The sequence below is a fragment of the Rhinoderma darwinii genome, chromosome 3 (assembly GCF_050947455.1).
Source record: "Rhinoderma darwinii isolate aRhiDar2 chromosome 3, aRhiDar2.hap1, whole genome shotgun sequence".
Taxonomy (NCBI): Eukaryota; Metazoa; Chordata; class Amphibia; order Anura; family Rhinodermatidae; genus Rhinoderma; species Rhinoderma darwinii.
The window spans coordinates 210,226,837-210,243,108 of record NC_134689.1 but is presented as its reverse complement, the minus strand read 5'-3'; the positions used below and the strand labels follow the sequence as shown (position 1 = coordinate 210,243,108).

The window sequence follows — 16,272 nt, the reverse complement described above, 5'->3', positions numbered from 1 at the left end:
CATACGCGGCTGACACACGGAGCTGTTAAGTACCTTTTGCGCGCGCAAAACGCTGCGGTTTTTGCGCGAAAAACGCACACGCTCGTGTAAATCCGGCCTAACTGTTAGGGTATGTGCACACGACCTCTTTTCAGACGTAATGGAGGCGTTTTACGCCTCGAATTACGCCTGAAAAGACGGCTCCAATACGTCGGCAAACATCTGCCCATTGCTTGGAGATGAGCTGTCATTTTACGCGTGGCTGTCAAAATACGGCACGTAAAATGACGGCTTGTCAAAAGAAGTGCAGGACACTTCTTGGGACGTTTTTGGAGCAATTTTCTCATAGACTCTATTGAAAACTGCTCCAAAAACGGCCGTAAAAAATGCAGCGAAAAACGTGAGTTTCTCAAAAAACGTCTGAAAATCAGAAGCTATTTTCCCTTGAAAACAGCTCCGTATTTTCAGACGTATTTTGTTAATCGTGTGAACATACCCTTAGCCATAATCATCAACATTAAACGAAAAAAAAGCTGTAAATAGATCACTCTGTGTGTAATGAATCTATATAATGTAGGAGTTTCACTTTTTGAATTGAATTACTGAAATAAATTAACTTTTTAATTCGTTGAGAAGAACTAGTATGTTAAATGTATACATTTTTTTTAACATGCGAGTCTATGGGTGACGGATGGCCAAGTGGTTACTTTGATGGATGCCATCCATTGGCCAGCTGTCACCCATAGATTCTTATGTTGAAACAAATAAGTTTTTTTTTACTGGATGGCCTGTGATGTATAGTTTTTTTTTTTTTTTAACATGTGCCGTATCTGGGCAGCATATAGCTGATGGATGGCGTTTTTTCTCATGTTTAACATCTAGCGCCATACATGTAGGGTTATGTCGTATTTAGACTCATCTGGATGTGTTTTCAATTATTTTGTCCCATCATAGGAACAGAAAAACTGAAAAAAAAAAATCCGTCCAAGTACCCATTAATTACAATTTGTTTTTTTTATTTCCGTTGTGCTCAGTTCAGCTCCGTTCCGTGAGGTTTCTGTCTTTTGGCGTAGTGTGCTGCGTTATTTTTTTCGGACGGAAACTTGACAGAAGGTACTTTTCTATGTTAATGGATGACGTGTACCAATGGAATGTATATAACGGATCTCTTTTTTCCTACTGCACATGTGCATCACTTCCTACAAACAAAAAAAGCAAAAAAACGAATAAATACAGAAAAAGTCGGATCCATTAAAGACGGAGTACAATAAATTCCAAACTGAAACAAACAAAATGTAAAGTTTAATTTTTTTTTAAGGATCCAGGGAGGACACATCTGTCGATAGAACTGGCTCTGAACTTGCAGGCCCGTTTGATATACCAAGTGATGGAGGCTCCAGGGCATGTGAAACTTATACCCTCCCTATATTCCTGCCCGGCCTCTGCATTACTAGCACACCATTGAAGGATGCCATCTGTCTGCCGCTGTTTAAAATGACAGTATACCAAGACCTTTGTGTTTATCTAATAATATTTTTTAAATCTTTAATGTCACCAAATGCTTTAGTTGAATTAAGGAAAAAAAAAATCAGCAAAAACATTATATTTATTTATTGACTCTATTGTGCTGATATCTTTTGTGTAGAGATTTTCCAGTCTTTATCAGACACTCTGTTGTTTTCTGCCTCGTATTTCTTTCACAACTGGCCTGATTTGCTCCGGGCACATGACAATGTCATTTTAATCATACACACTTCCCAGGAGATCAGGCGGCAGAAAAGAAAAAAAGATCTTCACTTCACCCGTGCTTCTCTGCGCACGACAACATCCTTTATTGGTAGTAGTAGTAAAAATAAGCAGAGAAGCAGTCTTTGGTTTTCATTTGGAGGTACACATTAAAAAAGTATGCCATATGTTTGCTAAAAATAAAAATGCTAAAACCCTATGGTTCCTTCGGATGTGGCCTTAAGAAAAAACACATGCAAAAAAAAAAGGATTTCAATGTAGACAGACATATGCGATTCATTTACATAAGCCAGCTCATTGACTTCCATAACAAAAAGGTATGCATACAGTTGCATGTACCATTTTTAGTGTAAACAATTGGGCCTATACTAACCACTATGCTATAAAGAAAAAAAAAAATACATTTTCTCTGCGTATTCCAATTCCGGAGAGGCACACGTTTGACATACATTCATCTCTACACTCGTATGAGATACTTCAAAAATACGTCTCTATATGCTGGATGCATATAGAGTGGTAGGAGATTTCGCTGTGTAAATCATGCCATGGTGCACAAACTTAAGGGCACGTTCAGACGTGGCGGAATTGTTGTGGAATTCCGCTGCGGACAGTCCGCAGTCTAATTCTGCAGCAGACATTTTTTACATTTCTTTCTTTTTAGGAAAGTTAGTTCAGACGTTGTAGAAAATAACTGTGCGGAAATCAGGCTGCGGTGCAGAATTTTCCCTCCGCAGCATGCTCATGACGTTGCGGAGAACAAGCGGAATTTCACTGCAGATTTCAGCCTTTGCAATGCAAAAACTGTGGCAAGTCCGCTGTGATATCTGCAACGTCTGAATTACCTGTCAAATATGCAAATGTTGGTGCAGATTCGTTGCGTAATTGCCCCGAATCTGCACATTTGCAATGGAAAAATTCTGCCACGTCTGAACGTGCCCTTACTTCATCATAAATTAGAAAGCAAAATGTTATATGTTTGAATTATTTGTCGATAAAGTTCTGCCGTGTTTATAGTCATAATTATTTGTGTGTCTTCCCAATATTCAGTGTAGAGTATGAATTGCTGTTTTCACCAATAAACCATATAAATGTATCGAGCTCCGCTATGTCTTCCACGACAGGGCAGTGCACCACATGTTAGCTTTTAGATGGATCAACAGAGTTTATCCTTCCATGGTGTGGTGGTAGCATAAGGCCCTGTTCATACTGAATTTTTTGCAGGCAGAATAATCTGCCTCAAAATTGCTTCAGGATTTTTGAGGCAGATTTTCAACTGCCTGCACTTTCTTGCCACGTTTTTTCCAGCGCCGCGGGCAAAACCACGGAACCGCGGAAAGAAAAAACACCTCCGCCTTCTATTGAAATAATTTTGTGGTGCTGATTCCGACGTGGTTTTTGTGTCAAAATCAGCTCCAAAAAACTGTGTGAACAGGGACATAAAATTCCTTTGGCCTTCCTTTTGAGGCAGATTTTGACCTTCCTGCACTTTCTTGCAGCGGTTTTCACAGTGTTTTTCGCTGTGTCTTTCGCCCTCGGCCATTGAGCACCACAGGCAAAAATTATTTCAATGGGAGGTTAGAGGCGGAACCGTGGCAAGAAAGGACATGCCGCTTTGAACTCAGTGGGAGGCTGTTTTGGCCATTTTTTGGCGATTCGGATGCGGTTTCCTGTCAAAATCGGCTGTTTCCTGTCAAAATCCTGTCAAACTCTATGTGAACTCAGCCTCTATGAGTAAATAGGCAAATGATATGCTAAGATTGTTTATGATTCTGTGCGCAGCAAGCATTATTGAAAATTATACAATTTGAGGCAACTAAAAGTGTTGGCCACTTGACATTTTAAATATATTTTTTATGTAAAACCTCTATAATATCCTATTTATACTATTCATTATGAATACAAATCCAATGAATCCGGGTCGATTCTAGTTTTTGTGCTGTCTGAGGCGAAAATTTAAATGGCGCCGACAGGTCTTGATTGACATCCCCCTGGCTGTTCTACATCACTACCAGCCTCCTCCAACTCTTGCGAATGCGTCATTGTCTTGTACTCCCCTGGCATATGCGGTGCGATTAAACCGGGCAGAGTACACCTCAAAGCACAGTGTGTGCCCAGGCTGTGGAGCATCCGAGAAAGTTGGAGGAGACTGGTAGTGATATATAATAGCCAGGGGGGATATCAATCAAGCATGGAAAGGTGGGTTTCGAGGCAGGACTATGTGACTCTTCAGGATAGTAGCACCGCCCCATGACCCTTTAATGAGTAATTAGCACATAGCGTGCGCCATTTTAAAAGATGATTTCATAGATTGTGCTGCATTTGAAAAAAACTTAGAAGGGAAATATTTGTTTGGAAATATTGTCAGGTCATGGATTACTGCATGGTGGCGGTTCAAGGGGTTAAAACTACCTGACCGTTTCCAATTAAATATACAATGAATTGAGAACAATTCCATCTGCCTTGCAATTTTGTTACTATAAATATATTCTGTATAATTAAAGCTCCAGAAACAAGCTCATACTTATATACAGTACCATAACCAAGCTCAGTACATAAATACAGCACCAGAACCAAGCTCAGCACATAAATATAGCACCAGAACAAAGCTAAGTACATAAATACACCAGAAACAAGCTCAGTACATAAATACAACACCAGAACAAAGCATAAGCATATATACAGCACCAGAACAAACTCAGTACATAAATACAGCACCAGTACCAAGCTCAGTACATAAATACAGCACCAGAACCAATATCAATAGATAAATACAGTACCAGAACCAAGCTCGGTACATGAATACAACACCAGAACAAAGCTCAGTACATAAACTCAGTAGATAAACTCAGTAGATAAATACGACACCAGAACCAAGCTCAATATATATATACAGTACCAGAACCAAGCTCAGTACATAAGCACCAGAACCAAGCTCGGTACATAAATACAGCACCAGAACAAAGCTCCGTACATAAATACAGCACCAGCACAAATACAACTCAATTTAATGTAACCTCTACCGTATAGGTTTGTACAGCGTAAAACTACAGCTCCCAGCATATCCCGAACAATGGTTGCGATTTCACAAAAAAAATGTAAATATCATACCACCCATCATTTCGCTGCAGATTATACAGTGACTACAGTACCAATTAGAGGCAGAATAAACATTTACATTAAGTGACTCACAGATTATCTCTTCTCAGATTCTAGTTTTTCTTTTTTCTTCTCTATCTGGTCCAGACTTCTATGATTACTTCTCCCGGCCACAGCCCATTTCTGCAGCTTGCCACTTAGATGTCTTCAGCTTCGCACTTTTCAAACATTTCTTCACCTATAAACGAAGATAAAATCCTCATGGTGCCACACTCTATGACCTGTAGATACTGCCTCATAGATCCCCCTGTAAATAGTGCCCTTCATAGATCCCCCTGTAGATAGTGCCCCACAAATAGCTCCCCCTGTAGATAGTGCTCCCATATATAGCCCTCCTGTGATAGTGCCCTACATGCTTTTAACAGAAAAAAAAACATTACATACTCACCTGATCCCGTCCCCACACGGTCCTCTTGCAGTGCAGACCTGCTCCCTTCTGAGCAGGTCTGCTGGGGCTGAATGATATAAGCGGCGTGATGATGTCATTGCACTATTTGCATCATTAAAAGATGCTGAATGGCAGGGCACAGAGTATTCAGCGCTCATGCAGAGCGTATGCATGTAATTGTATCTGCGTCCTATAGACGCAGGTACAATAATAGTGCAGGAGGGGGTGGCGGCTGGTTTCAGTGGTGCCGCGGCCCCCTCAGAGAGGCAGCATGCCACCTGAGGCGAGATGCTCATCTCGCCTCATGGGCGTTGCGGCCCTGCACTGAATACATTAGTTGTTCTTATGAGTGACTGAAATTAAGATGATTTATTTTATTGGATTGGATTAAAATGTTCCTGACAAAGCTGTTTTCAACTAAATCACAATTTATGATATTCTCTGAAGTGGCTAAAAAATGCCATTTTGAAGCTGAAATTTAATGCACAGCTTTCTGTAAAGAAGGACCCCACCCCAATTTGCAACTCATACCTTAATGTCTTTTAAATAATACTACCTAACAAAATCAAATATCGGTACACCGGTTGACCCAGCTAGTTCATGTACAGGGTATTACTGCTCCAGTAATGTAGTATCTGCATCATGCAATGCAACTGTCTGCTGACCACATATATAGCTCAGGAAATAAATGTTTTTCTATGGCTATGAATGGGTTACAGGAAATTGCTTACATTTCTGTAAAGGTAAGTTCACACGTAGCATAAATACTGCGGATTTTCCGCAACGTTCAGGGCGGATACGCTGCATCAAGTTGTGCAGCGTATCCGCTCTGAACACCGCAGGGGATGTCGTTCGAAAAATTGCACCACGTTGTGTAAGTGTGTAAGCAGCACCGGAAAATGTTAAATAAACGTTCATATGTACCCCCTCGCTCTTCTCTGCGCATAGTCTGGCTTCCTGGGATGACGTTGCAGGCCATTTTACTGCTGCAGCCTGGGATTGGCTGCAGCGATCACATGGAATGAAACGTCATCCCAGGAGGCCGGACTGGAGAAGAAGCAGGGAACTCTGGGTAAGTATAACTTTTTTTTTTTACTTGCGATTTTTGCGGCGGATTCGCTGTGATTCCGCCGCAAATGTCGCTACACACCATAAGCAAACTATTGAATTCAATGGGGAAAACCCACAACAGAAGAGCTGCGATTCCGCAGCATTAATTGGACTAAATTGCTGCGTTTTTCAGAGGAGATGTCACTATCTCCTGGCATTGTGAAAAACGCAGCAAAATTACGCACCATTTTCTGCAGTCAAAAAAGCAGGAAACGGTGCATTTTTGTTGCAGCGGAAAGTCTACTACTTTCAACTGAATTGCTGCAGAAATTTTCTGCAGCAATTCCGTTACGTGTGGACAAGCCCTATCGCTATTCAAGTTGGCACACAGGTGCAGAATATTAATGCTTTTCTTATACGCCAGTATATTGTGATATCCTTTCCTTTTAGAACACTGTATGCATTTAGTGTCCGTAGGCGAGATTTAGGAATAACTACTGGAAGCAAAACCAGTGTAGGATGATAATCAACAGCAAATGGAGCTGTAGAGAGAACATCTATTACACACTGAGGGAGCTATGAAAAAGCAGGCTTATTTGTATGAATAATAAGCAGGGAATATTTTAATCCACTACCCCTTACAAGAGTATGTTGCTTGCCAGGGGATGTTTTATTCAGTAACGTTTCCTGTTAGATTTTCTCTTGCATTTCAGATTGATGGCTGCAATATTCCCTTTACTTATAATACTAGAGCTTCACACATACTTCTAGATTCTTTCAGGACTGGACATGTTTTATTAATATTGACAGCTACTTGGCCACATTTTGTATGGAGTACTGGCACTAGGAAATATTCATCACCTTCAAGCCATACATTGTACAACAGATTCTAAAAATTTTAGAGGTCATTGCCGTAAACAGAGCTTTTATAACTTCAACTTCTGGTACTAACATTTTCAAAAACGTTATGCGCAGGCAGTGAGACCTTTTTGATACATACTCGAGTCAAAAGGAAGCTACACTGCCATAGAACTGCCCTGTTAGTCACTACCACACTGACTAAATACAGTATATAATGACTCTAAAATGCAGCACTGGGGTCTTGGGTTCAAATCCAACCTAGGAAAAAATCTGCATGGAGACGTGTGTGTGTGTGTGTGTGTGTGTGTGTGTGTGTGTGTGTGTGTGTGTGTGTGTACACGTGTGCGCGTGTGCGTGTGCGCGCGATTCAGAGAAAAACAATGATAAATTATTTGTGTTATGCATCGCCCACTCCGGTCCCGTATGAGACATAACTCAGTGTATCCATTTAACCTAGAATGTTCTTTTAAAGGGGACCGGATGGCCCTCCTCAAATATAATTTATTTACTATAATAGACATGGACAAAAGTATTGGGACAACTGCACATTACACCCACAGGAGCATTTATGACATCCCACTCTTAATCCACAGGCATTAATATGGAGTTGATCCCCCCCTTTGCAGGCAGCTAAAACAGCTTCCACTCTTCTAGAAAGGCTTTCTACAAGATTGTGGATTGTGTCTGTGGGAATGTTTGGCCATCCATCCAGAAGAGCATTTGTGAGTTCAGACACTGATGTTGGACGAGAGGGCCTGGCTTGTAATTCCTGTTCTAGTTTTCCAGAGGTGTTCAATGGGGTTTAAGTCAGGGTTCTGTGCGGGCCAGTCAAGTTCTTCCACACCAAACTCACCCACCATGCCTTTATGGACCTTGCTTTGTGCACTGGGCCACAGTCATGCTGGAACAGAAAAGGGCCTTCCCCAAACTGTTCCCACAATGTTGGAAGCATAGAATTGTCCAAAATGTCTTGGTATAATGAAGCATTAAGATTTCCCTTCACTGGTACTAAGGGGCCTAGACCAAGCCCTGAAAAACATCCCCATAGCATTATCCCTCTTCCACCAAACTTTACAGTTGTCACAATGCAGTCAGGTGGGTAACGTTCTTCTGGCATTTACCAAACCCAGACTCGTCCATCATACTGACAGCTATGTGATTCTTCACACAACATCACACATTTCCACTGCTCCCGAGTCCAGTGGCGGCATGCTTTATACCACTCCATTCGACGCTTGGCATTATGATTGGTAAAGTAAGACTTGCATGCAGCTACTCAGCTGTGGAAACCCATGCCATGAAGCTTCCGTTGCACCGTTTGTGTATGTTAATGCCAGAAAAGGTTTAGGACTCTGCAGTTATTGAGGCAGCAGAGCGTTGACGACTTTTATGCACTATGCGCCTCAGCACTCAGCAGCCCTGCTCTGTAACTTTACGTGGTCTGCCATTTTCTGGCTGAATTTCTGTGGTTCCTAAATTATTTCACTTTGCAATAATACCACTAACAGTTGATGGTGAAATTTCTTCCCTCCTAGATAATCCACAAACTGACTTGTTGCGACAGTGACATTCTATTACAGCACCACACTAGAATTCATTGTGTTCTTTAGAATGACCCATTCTATCACAAATGTTTGTAGAGGCGACTGCATGGCTAGGTGCTTGATTTTATACACCTGTGGCAATGGGACTAAATGAAACACCTGAATTCAATGCTTAAGAGGTGTGTCCCAATACTTTTGTTCATATAGTGTATATGTATTCCCCATGAAATAACAATTCTGAAATGCTGTGTTGGGATGTTTCTCTATTATTCCTCTAATAAATTGGACAGTGTCACTGTGTAGGGTCACGCCCTATAAATGTCCGTCAGCCTGTGTATGGACACGCCCTATCAATGTCAATCAGCCTGTGTAGAGACACGCCCTATCAATGTCCTTCAGCCTGTGTAGGGACACGCCCTATCAATGTCCGTCAGCCTGTGTAGGGACACGCCCTATCAATGTCCATCAGCTTGTGTAGGGACACACACTATTAGAATGTCCGCCAGCTTGTGTAGGGACATGCCCTATCAATGTCCGCCAACCTATGTAGGGACACGCCCTATTAGAATGTTTTCATACATTGCCATACGGAGTAACCTAGAAACGGCACAATGCAGAGTTCTAAGAAAACATTCTCAAGAATTGTTGTTTCACACGAAATGCAAATATATATTTAAACCGATGTAAGGAGAGCCAACAGGACCTCATTGATAAATAGCATAAAGTGAGATGTAGGAGTATTCTGCTAGTAACAAGTTATTAGAACCTGATTAAGAAAGAGCAGTAAACCATTTTGTATATTTCTCCTATTATATATCATTGATCCCCACATACCATATAGTGAAGCCATGTGAATATTTTTCTGTCTTGTCTAGTTTAGTCTACTTTTATCATGCTACACCAAGCAGACAGAATTATCTTCAAAGGATGCAAGTGTCCCTTCTTCCTTCGGTAGCTTGGTTTGTTTGATTCTTTTGTAGATTTTGTAGATTTGTGTTTCAGAGAAAGCACAAAGCATTTGTGCAAATATAGTAAGATAGATGTTTTATATCATATAATGTATTTTCGTCTTAATTCGGAAATTTTCGATTTCTAGGACGAGTGTGACATGCTACTCTTGTGCTACTATTGTATTGAATGGGGATTCCCACCCTGGTTACCTAGGATTTTTATATGACCAAAACAAAACAATCATAAACTGGTTATTCACAAACCGTAGTGCATAGTATAGCTTTATAGTGATTGAAATAGGGGGGTGTCAAAGGGATTTTTCAACCCCTTAGAGAAGGTTTATAGAGGTTTACGATATCAACCCCTTAATGACATATCACGTACATGTACGCGGCAGCCGTTATGGGAAATTATGGCTGGGGCTCATGGGCTGAGCTTGCTCCATATTTAGCAGGGGACAGCTGTGTAATACAGCCGACACCTCACTGCAACGGGCAGAATCAAAGATCATAACAGGCAATGCCGCGTCCATAAAGTCTGAACTATTAAAATATAGCATTATTTAACCACCTCGGTGAATTCTGTAAAAAAATATATATACTGTGTATATATATATATATATATATATATATATATATATATATAACACCCAAATTGTTGTTTTTTTTGGTCACCTTAGCTCTAAAAAAAAGATGCAATTAAAATTCATCAAAAAGTCGCATGTACGCCAATAAGGTATCAATAAAAACTACAGCTCGTCCTGCAAAAAATAATCCCTCATCACTCAATTGACGGAAAAATAAAAAATGTATGGCTCTCAAAATATAGAAAAAAGTGTTTTTTTTTATAAAAGTGGTGAAACATAAATTAAACATATAAATTAGGTATCGCTGTAATTGTATCAACCCGTAGAATAAGGTGAACATGTCGTTTTTACCACCTGATGGATGCAGTAAAAACAAACCATTCCCCCAAAAAATTGCGTAATTGCTGTTTTTTGCCCATTCCACCCAAGAAATAATATTTTTTTCAGTTTCCCAGTACAATATGCAGTACAATAAATGGTGCCATGGAAAACTACAACTTGTCCCGCAAAACACAAGCCCTCATACGGCTATGTCGATGCAAATAATATAAAAAAAATGGTTTTTATTAGACTGGGAATAAAAAAACAAAATGAAAAAACAAAGATTGGCAGTGTCCTTAAGGGGTTAATAAAATTAATGCCTGTAAAATTTGGTAAATTTTCATCCAGTAGGGATCCCAGCTGCTCCTTGCTGTCATTGCTGCACGATTACATGCCATCCCTAGTGACATCACCTTGGTGGCCAGTGATTGACTGCTATGGTCATGTGACCGGGCATGGTGCTGAAAAACACATCAAATGCCATTTATTGTGTTTTTTTACTGTATTTTTTTACACTAGTTTTTTTTTCTTTACTAATAAATTTATAGGTATACAATTCATAATAGTAAATAATCTTTTTAACTTTTACTTTTTTTTCTTATGTTTACTTCTATTGCTTTATGGATACTGTATTTTTTTATCATTAATATTTAATTGTTCTCTTCTTTCAGGCACCACAAGGCAACCTAAGGAAGGGGAGGTGCCTGGTGTGGATTACAACTTTATTTCCGTGGAAGCTTTTATGGAATTAGAGAAAAGTGGAGCCTTATTGGAGAGTGGTACCTATGAGGGTGAGTTTGCAAACCAATCTTGATGTTAAAAAAGAGACGAGTCAAAGTACATTACCTCGTTAGTGAATGATAGTGAAAATCTATAACAACCAATAAGACTCCATCTGTCATTTTGCCATTGTGAATAATAACAGTTATATGATCACACCACTTCTTTTGCGCTAGTTTTCAGAAAAACAGCCTAGTAGGCAACACCTCACTATGAGCCAGAGCTGAGGGCAGCTTCAAAAAGTAGCTTGTGCTCTGGAGAGTCATTGATGTGCATTACATGTCCATTTCAATACTGCCTTATGTTCTTTGCAGTGTTCAGAAGAGAAGGGATACCCGAAAGGGGACAACCCCTTACAACATATTTTTTGCTTCTGCAAAACCTATTCCTTGCTTATCAGAGATTCGATAGATATTTATAGCCTTTATGTACACCTTTTTTTTAAATAAAGTGTCAGTATATTTGGTGCAACTATCTAATTTACATTTTATTTAAAAAAAATTAACTTTTTGAGATACAGCTGCTTTGTATCCTGTATATAGAGCAGCTTTATCTTACGCTGAAACCTGTATCAGTCAGGTCAGCGGCACAGACGGGTTCAGTGTCAGCGGGCCCTGTTACTGATCACATCTAAGTTCATAATTTAGATGTGATCGATAACAGATGGATCCTGCGTGTCAGACACGCAAGACCCGCTGACGCTGAACCCGTTAGTGCCGCTGATCTGACAGACTCAGGTCGCAGTGCAAGATACAGTTGCTCTGTATACACAGCTGTATCTCAAAAAGTAAAAATAATTTTAAATAAAAAGTAATTAGAAAGTTGCACCAAACACACGGACTCAAATTTTTATAAAAAAATAAAATAAAAATGTTTTCAAAGGTGTTCATAGCTGTTATGTAAACCACTTTTTCCTGAATGTTTTTAAAGCATTGGTTATTATGGTCCAGCTTATTTTTAGAAGGTGACAATATGGTTGCCCCATAATGAATGAAACGTGTTTATATAGTAAATAGAATATGCTTGTCGTTTGACAGATTTATGCAATTGGGGTCAGACTTATTCACCAGACTTATTCACCAGAGTACCAGAGGCTACTCTGCTAGGTCCAGGCTCTGTCACAATAATGTGCCCCAAAGGTCCAGCTGAAAGCCCCCCATTTGGAGTTGATTTGTAGCCAATGACTTGGCGCTATGTTCTATGTGTTATGGGTACACACCTTACTGATGATGTGTTCTGTGTGTGAAATAATATCAAATGTTTACGGTGCAATTAAAAGTGGATGTTTAGATGTTCTGTATAGATGTAGAATGGGCCCTTAGAATAATTTTCCTTTAAAGGGATTTTACAGTCCCACCATCAATATGTGATCGATTAGGATCCGACTCCCGGCACCCCAGCCAATCATCTCTTTGGAAGGGTCCGCAGCGCTTGTACGAGTGCTGCTTCCCCTTCCTTTCTTATCTGCTCACACTGTGAATTGCTGACACACTTGTAGCCGCTGTTCAAAGTACTACATCCTTTTCCCATTGAAGTGAATGAGAGAAGGCTGTAATACTGTAATCCGCCACTACAAGTGTGTCAGCGATTCACAGTGTGAGCAGATAAGAAATAATGGGTTAGCAGCGCTCATACAAGCACTGCGGCCCCTTCAAAGCATTGATCCGGGAGAGGGGGTTCTGGGAGACTGACCTCCACCAATCCGATATGGATGGCCTATCCCGAAGATAGGCCATTAATTTTTTGGGACTGGAAGACACTGTATGCATTCATATGTTATCTAAAATAAGCTAAAGAGACCACATACTGCAATATCAGGTCAACATATATTATGACTCCAGAAGCAGTACTCTACTGTTTTTAGAGTATACACAAAGCTAATAAAGAGCTTATCCTTTTTTTTTTTCAAAGATGAATGTTTGCTACAATTGTATCTCGCAGTGTCCCGTGAGCTTAGTAGCCTATTCTCCAGGCTGATACATTTTACCTTCACTGATAGTTTAGCAAACGAGAGAGAATATATATTTTTTATTTTATATTTATTAAGCAAATGATTGCCTTGACTGGTTACAATTGTAAAAAAAAACAGTCATATGGTCTGTATGGGTTTTCAACTTCTAGAGGTTTTAATTCACTGACAAGAAGCAGATATCTTAAAAAAGTCAGGAATTGAAACAAAACTATGATTAAGCTTTATTTACTGTCTATAAAACTGGAACGGCCCATTTAATAATGTCCATGGGTTCAGAAAATCAAATTAATACAGTATCATGCTGGTAGAGCGGATGCGGAACTAATGCAATTCTTGCTGTTTTCTATAGTTTGGTGTCTTTCTGTTGTCATTAATGGCTTAGTTTTAATGACCATTTATATCAATAGTGAACCGAAAAGTACAGACTAAAACCAACATTACAGAAACTGAAAATGATAGTTAGTTCTTCATGCTGCATTTGTAAAGCAGCTATATAAAGTCAGTTGTCATACCAAGAAATCTACTAATCATTGAGAGACATCTCATGAAACCTGGATTCTGCTTCAGAACAAGATGCTGGAGTAGAATAGAATCCCATAAATCCATCATTATGTATGGATCGGCTCTGCTGTGCTCAGCAAGTTATTTTAAAAGCCTTGAAGCTTCATTTGAAAAGGTATTATTTATGTTACCAGGGTATTTGATATATAAATCATTTGTGTACAAGATTTATTGTCTTTGCTACTTGTAATCAACGTTTGCCAACAACCGTTTGGTTTGGCCTGTTCAAAATAGCAGAAGAGAAGGGAACGGGGACGTTTTATGTTTATGCTGTTTTTATATCCGTTTTGTTTTTTTTGTTTTTTTATATATATGGAGTGAATTATAAGTCTGTAAGTATTTTATACTTTTATATGCATTTATTTATACTTCATACATATAAAAAGGTATAAAAAGAGAACAAATATAGTGTTTAAAATAATAGGAACAACTTGTATTTTCTGCAATTCTGTTCTCCACTAATTTTTGCCTTTAATTGTTGGAGTTCACACTAGCGTTACTATACGTTTACCTCTCTTCCGTCAGAGGAAGAGAGGATCGAAACATTAAACAGAAAGCAATGGTTCCGTAAAGCTCTATTCACATGACGGTCCGAGTGTCGGCCGATAAAAATGTCCGTTTTGATCCGTTTTTCTCGGCCGTTTTGCATCCGTTCCGTTTTGGGCCGTGTTTCCGTTTTTAACTGTCGATTTTGGTAAATGGCACCACCCCCCTACCTTCCTGTAGAGGACCGCTCCAGGAGAAGTCCCTGACTTAAATGTCTATATATGGACAGTGAAGTCAGGGACTTCTCCTGGATTGGAATCACAGGTCAAAGCGCCGGGGATTCAGCTTCAGAAGTCCATATATCCATATATGGACGTTGAAGTCAGGGACTTCTCCTGGAGCGGAATCACTGCCGAAGCTGTGGCCGGGGATTAGGGATTAAGCTCCTACAGGGAGCAACAAAATACCCTCCTCCTCCTCACATGCACTTCGCACTGTGAGGAGGAGAAGAGAGTGAGCGGCTGAATGTACGGCCGTCACTCGGATCACATGACAGTCGTGCTTTGCACGACCCCATAGACTTCTATGAGAGCCGTGTGGCCAGGAGAACGGCGCAAAATAGGTAATGCTCTATTTTTTGTTTACCGGGCCGTCAAAAATTTGGCCATTTGAATTGCCCCATTTGGGGACTGTTGTTCCTACTGCGGCTGTGTGACGGATGTTCAAAGAATGGCCGTCACACCGCCAAGAATCCCTGTCATGTGAATAGGGCCTTAGAATTACCATTGATTTCAATGGTAATTCTTTTGTTTCAGTTGCTTTCCGTTTGTCTCCGTTCACTAGGTTTCCATTTTTTTTTCACAGAAACAAAAGTTCTGCTGACTGCACTCTTGCTTCCGTCAAAAAAATGCAAACCTAACGAACGGAGACAAACGGAAAGCAGCTGAAACAAAAGAATTACCATTGAAATCACTGGTAGTTCTAACTGAACTGTTTTCAGTTTAATCTGTCGATCCTCTCTTCCTCTGACAAAAAGAGGTAGACTGATAGTAATGTTTTAGTAGAATACTGCTTCAGTATTACATACAGCACACAGTAAGGCTAGTAGTTCACACTACCGTTACCAATACTAAAGCAATAAAACATTAGAAAATCACAAATGGAGACATATCCGTGAGAAGACATAGCGATCCCTAAGAGCATGTTTTTGACACGTTTTCTGCGTGCTGTTTTGCACGTTTTTTTGCAAAGAATTGACCTGACGCTTTTGATTTTACGCAACACGTTCTTTAAATACGCTTGCGTAAAAAAGCGCATTGTATGTACTAATGGCGTGCTTTATTATTGATGTCAATGGGAAGCTTACGCAAGCGTTTTTTAATGCATATTTTGGCATGTAAAATATGCCAAAATACGCATCAAATACACCCCCGTGTGAACAGGGGCTAAAGGTTACGGATTATTCTACAGTATCTGTCCAAGTATTTCATGTCACCCTTTCAGAATGCAATGTAAAAAAAGTAAGGCACCGCTTATAGTTGTGATCCCGTGATGTAAACATTTCTCTTTTTGATATGTTGCTAGAAAAACAAGGTGCCCAGTAAGGGGTGTCAAATAGTAACAAAAAGTAGTATGACCACATTGTCTTAGTGTAGTTTACTCAGTATCATAGTACATTCTTTACCATTAAGGAGAAACGTACAGTATATGTCGCCATTGCTATATAGATTAGGCTTTGCTCACCTGTGCACTATGGCTTCCGCTAATAACTATACTTATATCCTGTCAAATCCTAGTTTGATCAAGTCTTCCTAACAAAACATAGGACTGGGAACTCATAACTGCCCCTGGCTTCATGGATGCCCTGTTGTCTTCCAGGCCCCTATTTGAG

General features: G+C 39.9%; 1 protein-coding gene across 1 annotated transcript in view; it reads left to right on the top strand.

The window, feature by feature from the left end:
• Positions 1-16,272, top strand: part of MAGI2 (membrane associated guanylate kinase, WW and PDZ domain containing 2) — a 967,915-nt gene that overhangs the window by 511,327 nt on the left and 440,316 nt on the right. The window contains exon 3 of the mRNA XM_075857349.1: positions 11,254-11,373. Within this exon, the coding sequence (XP_075713464.1) occupies positions 11,254-11,373 (120 nt within the window). The remainder of the gene's footprint in view (positions 1-11,253; positions 11,374-16,272) is intronic.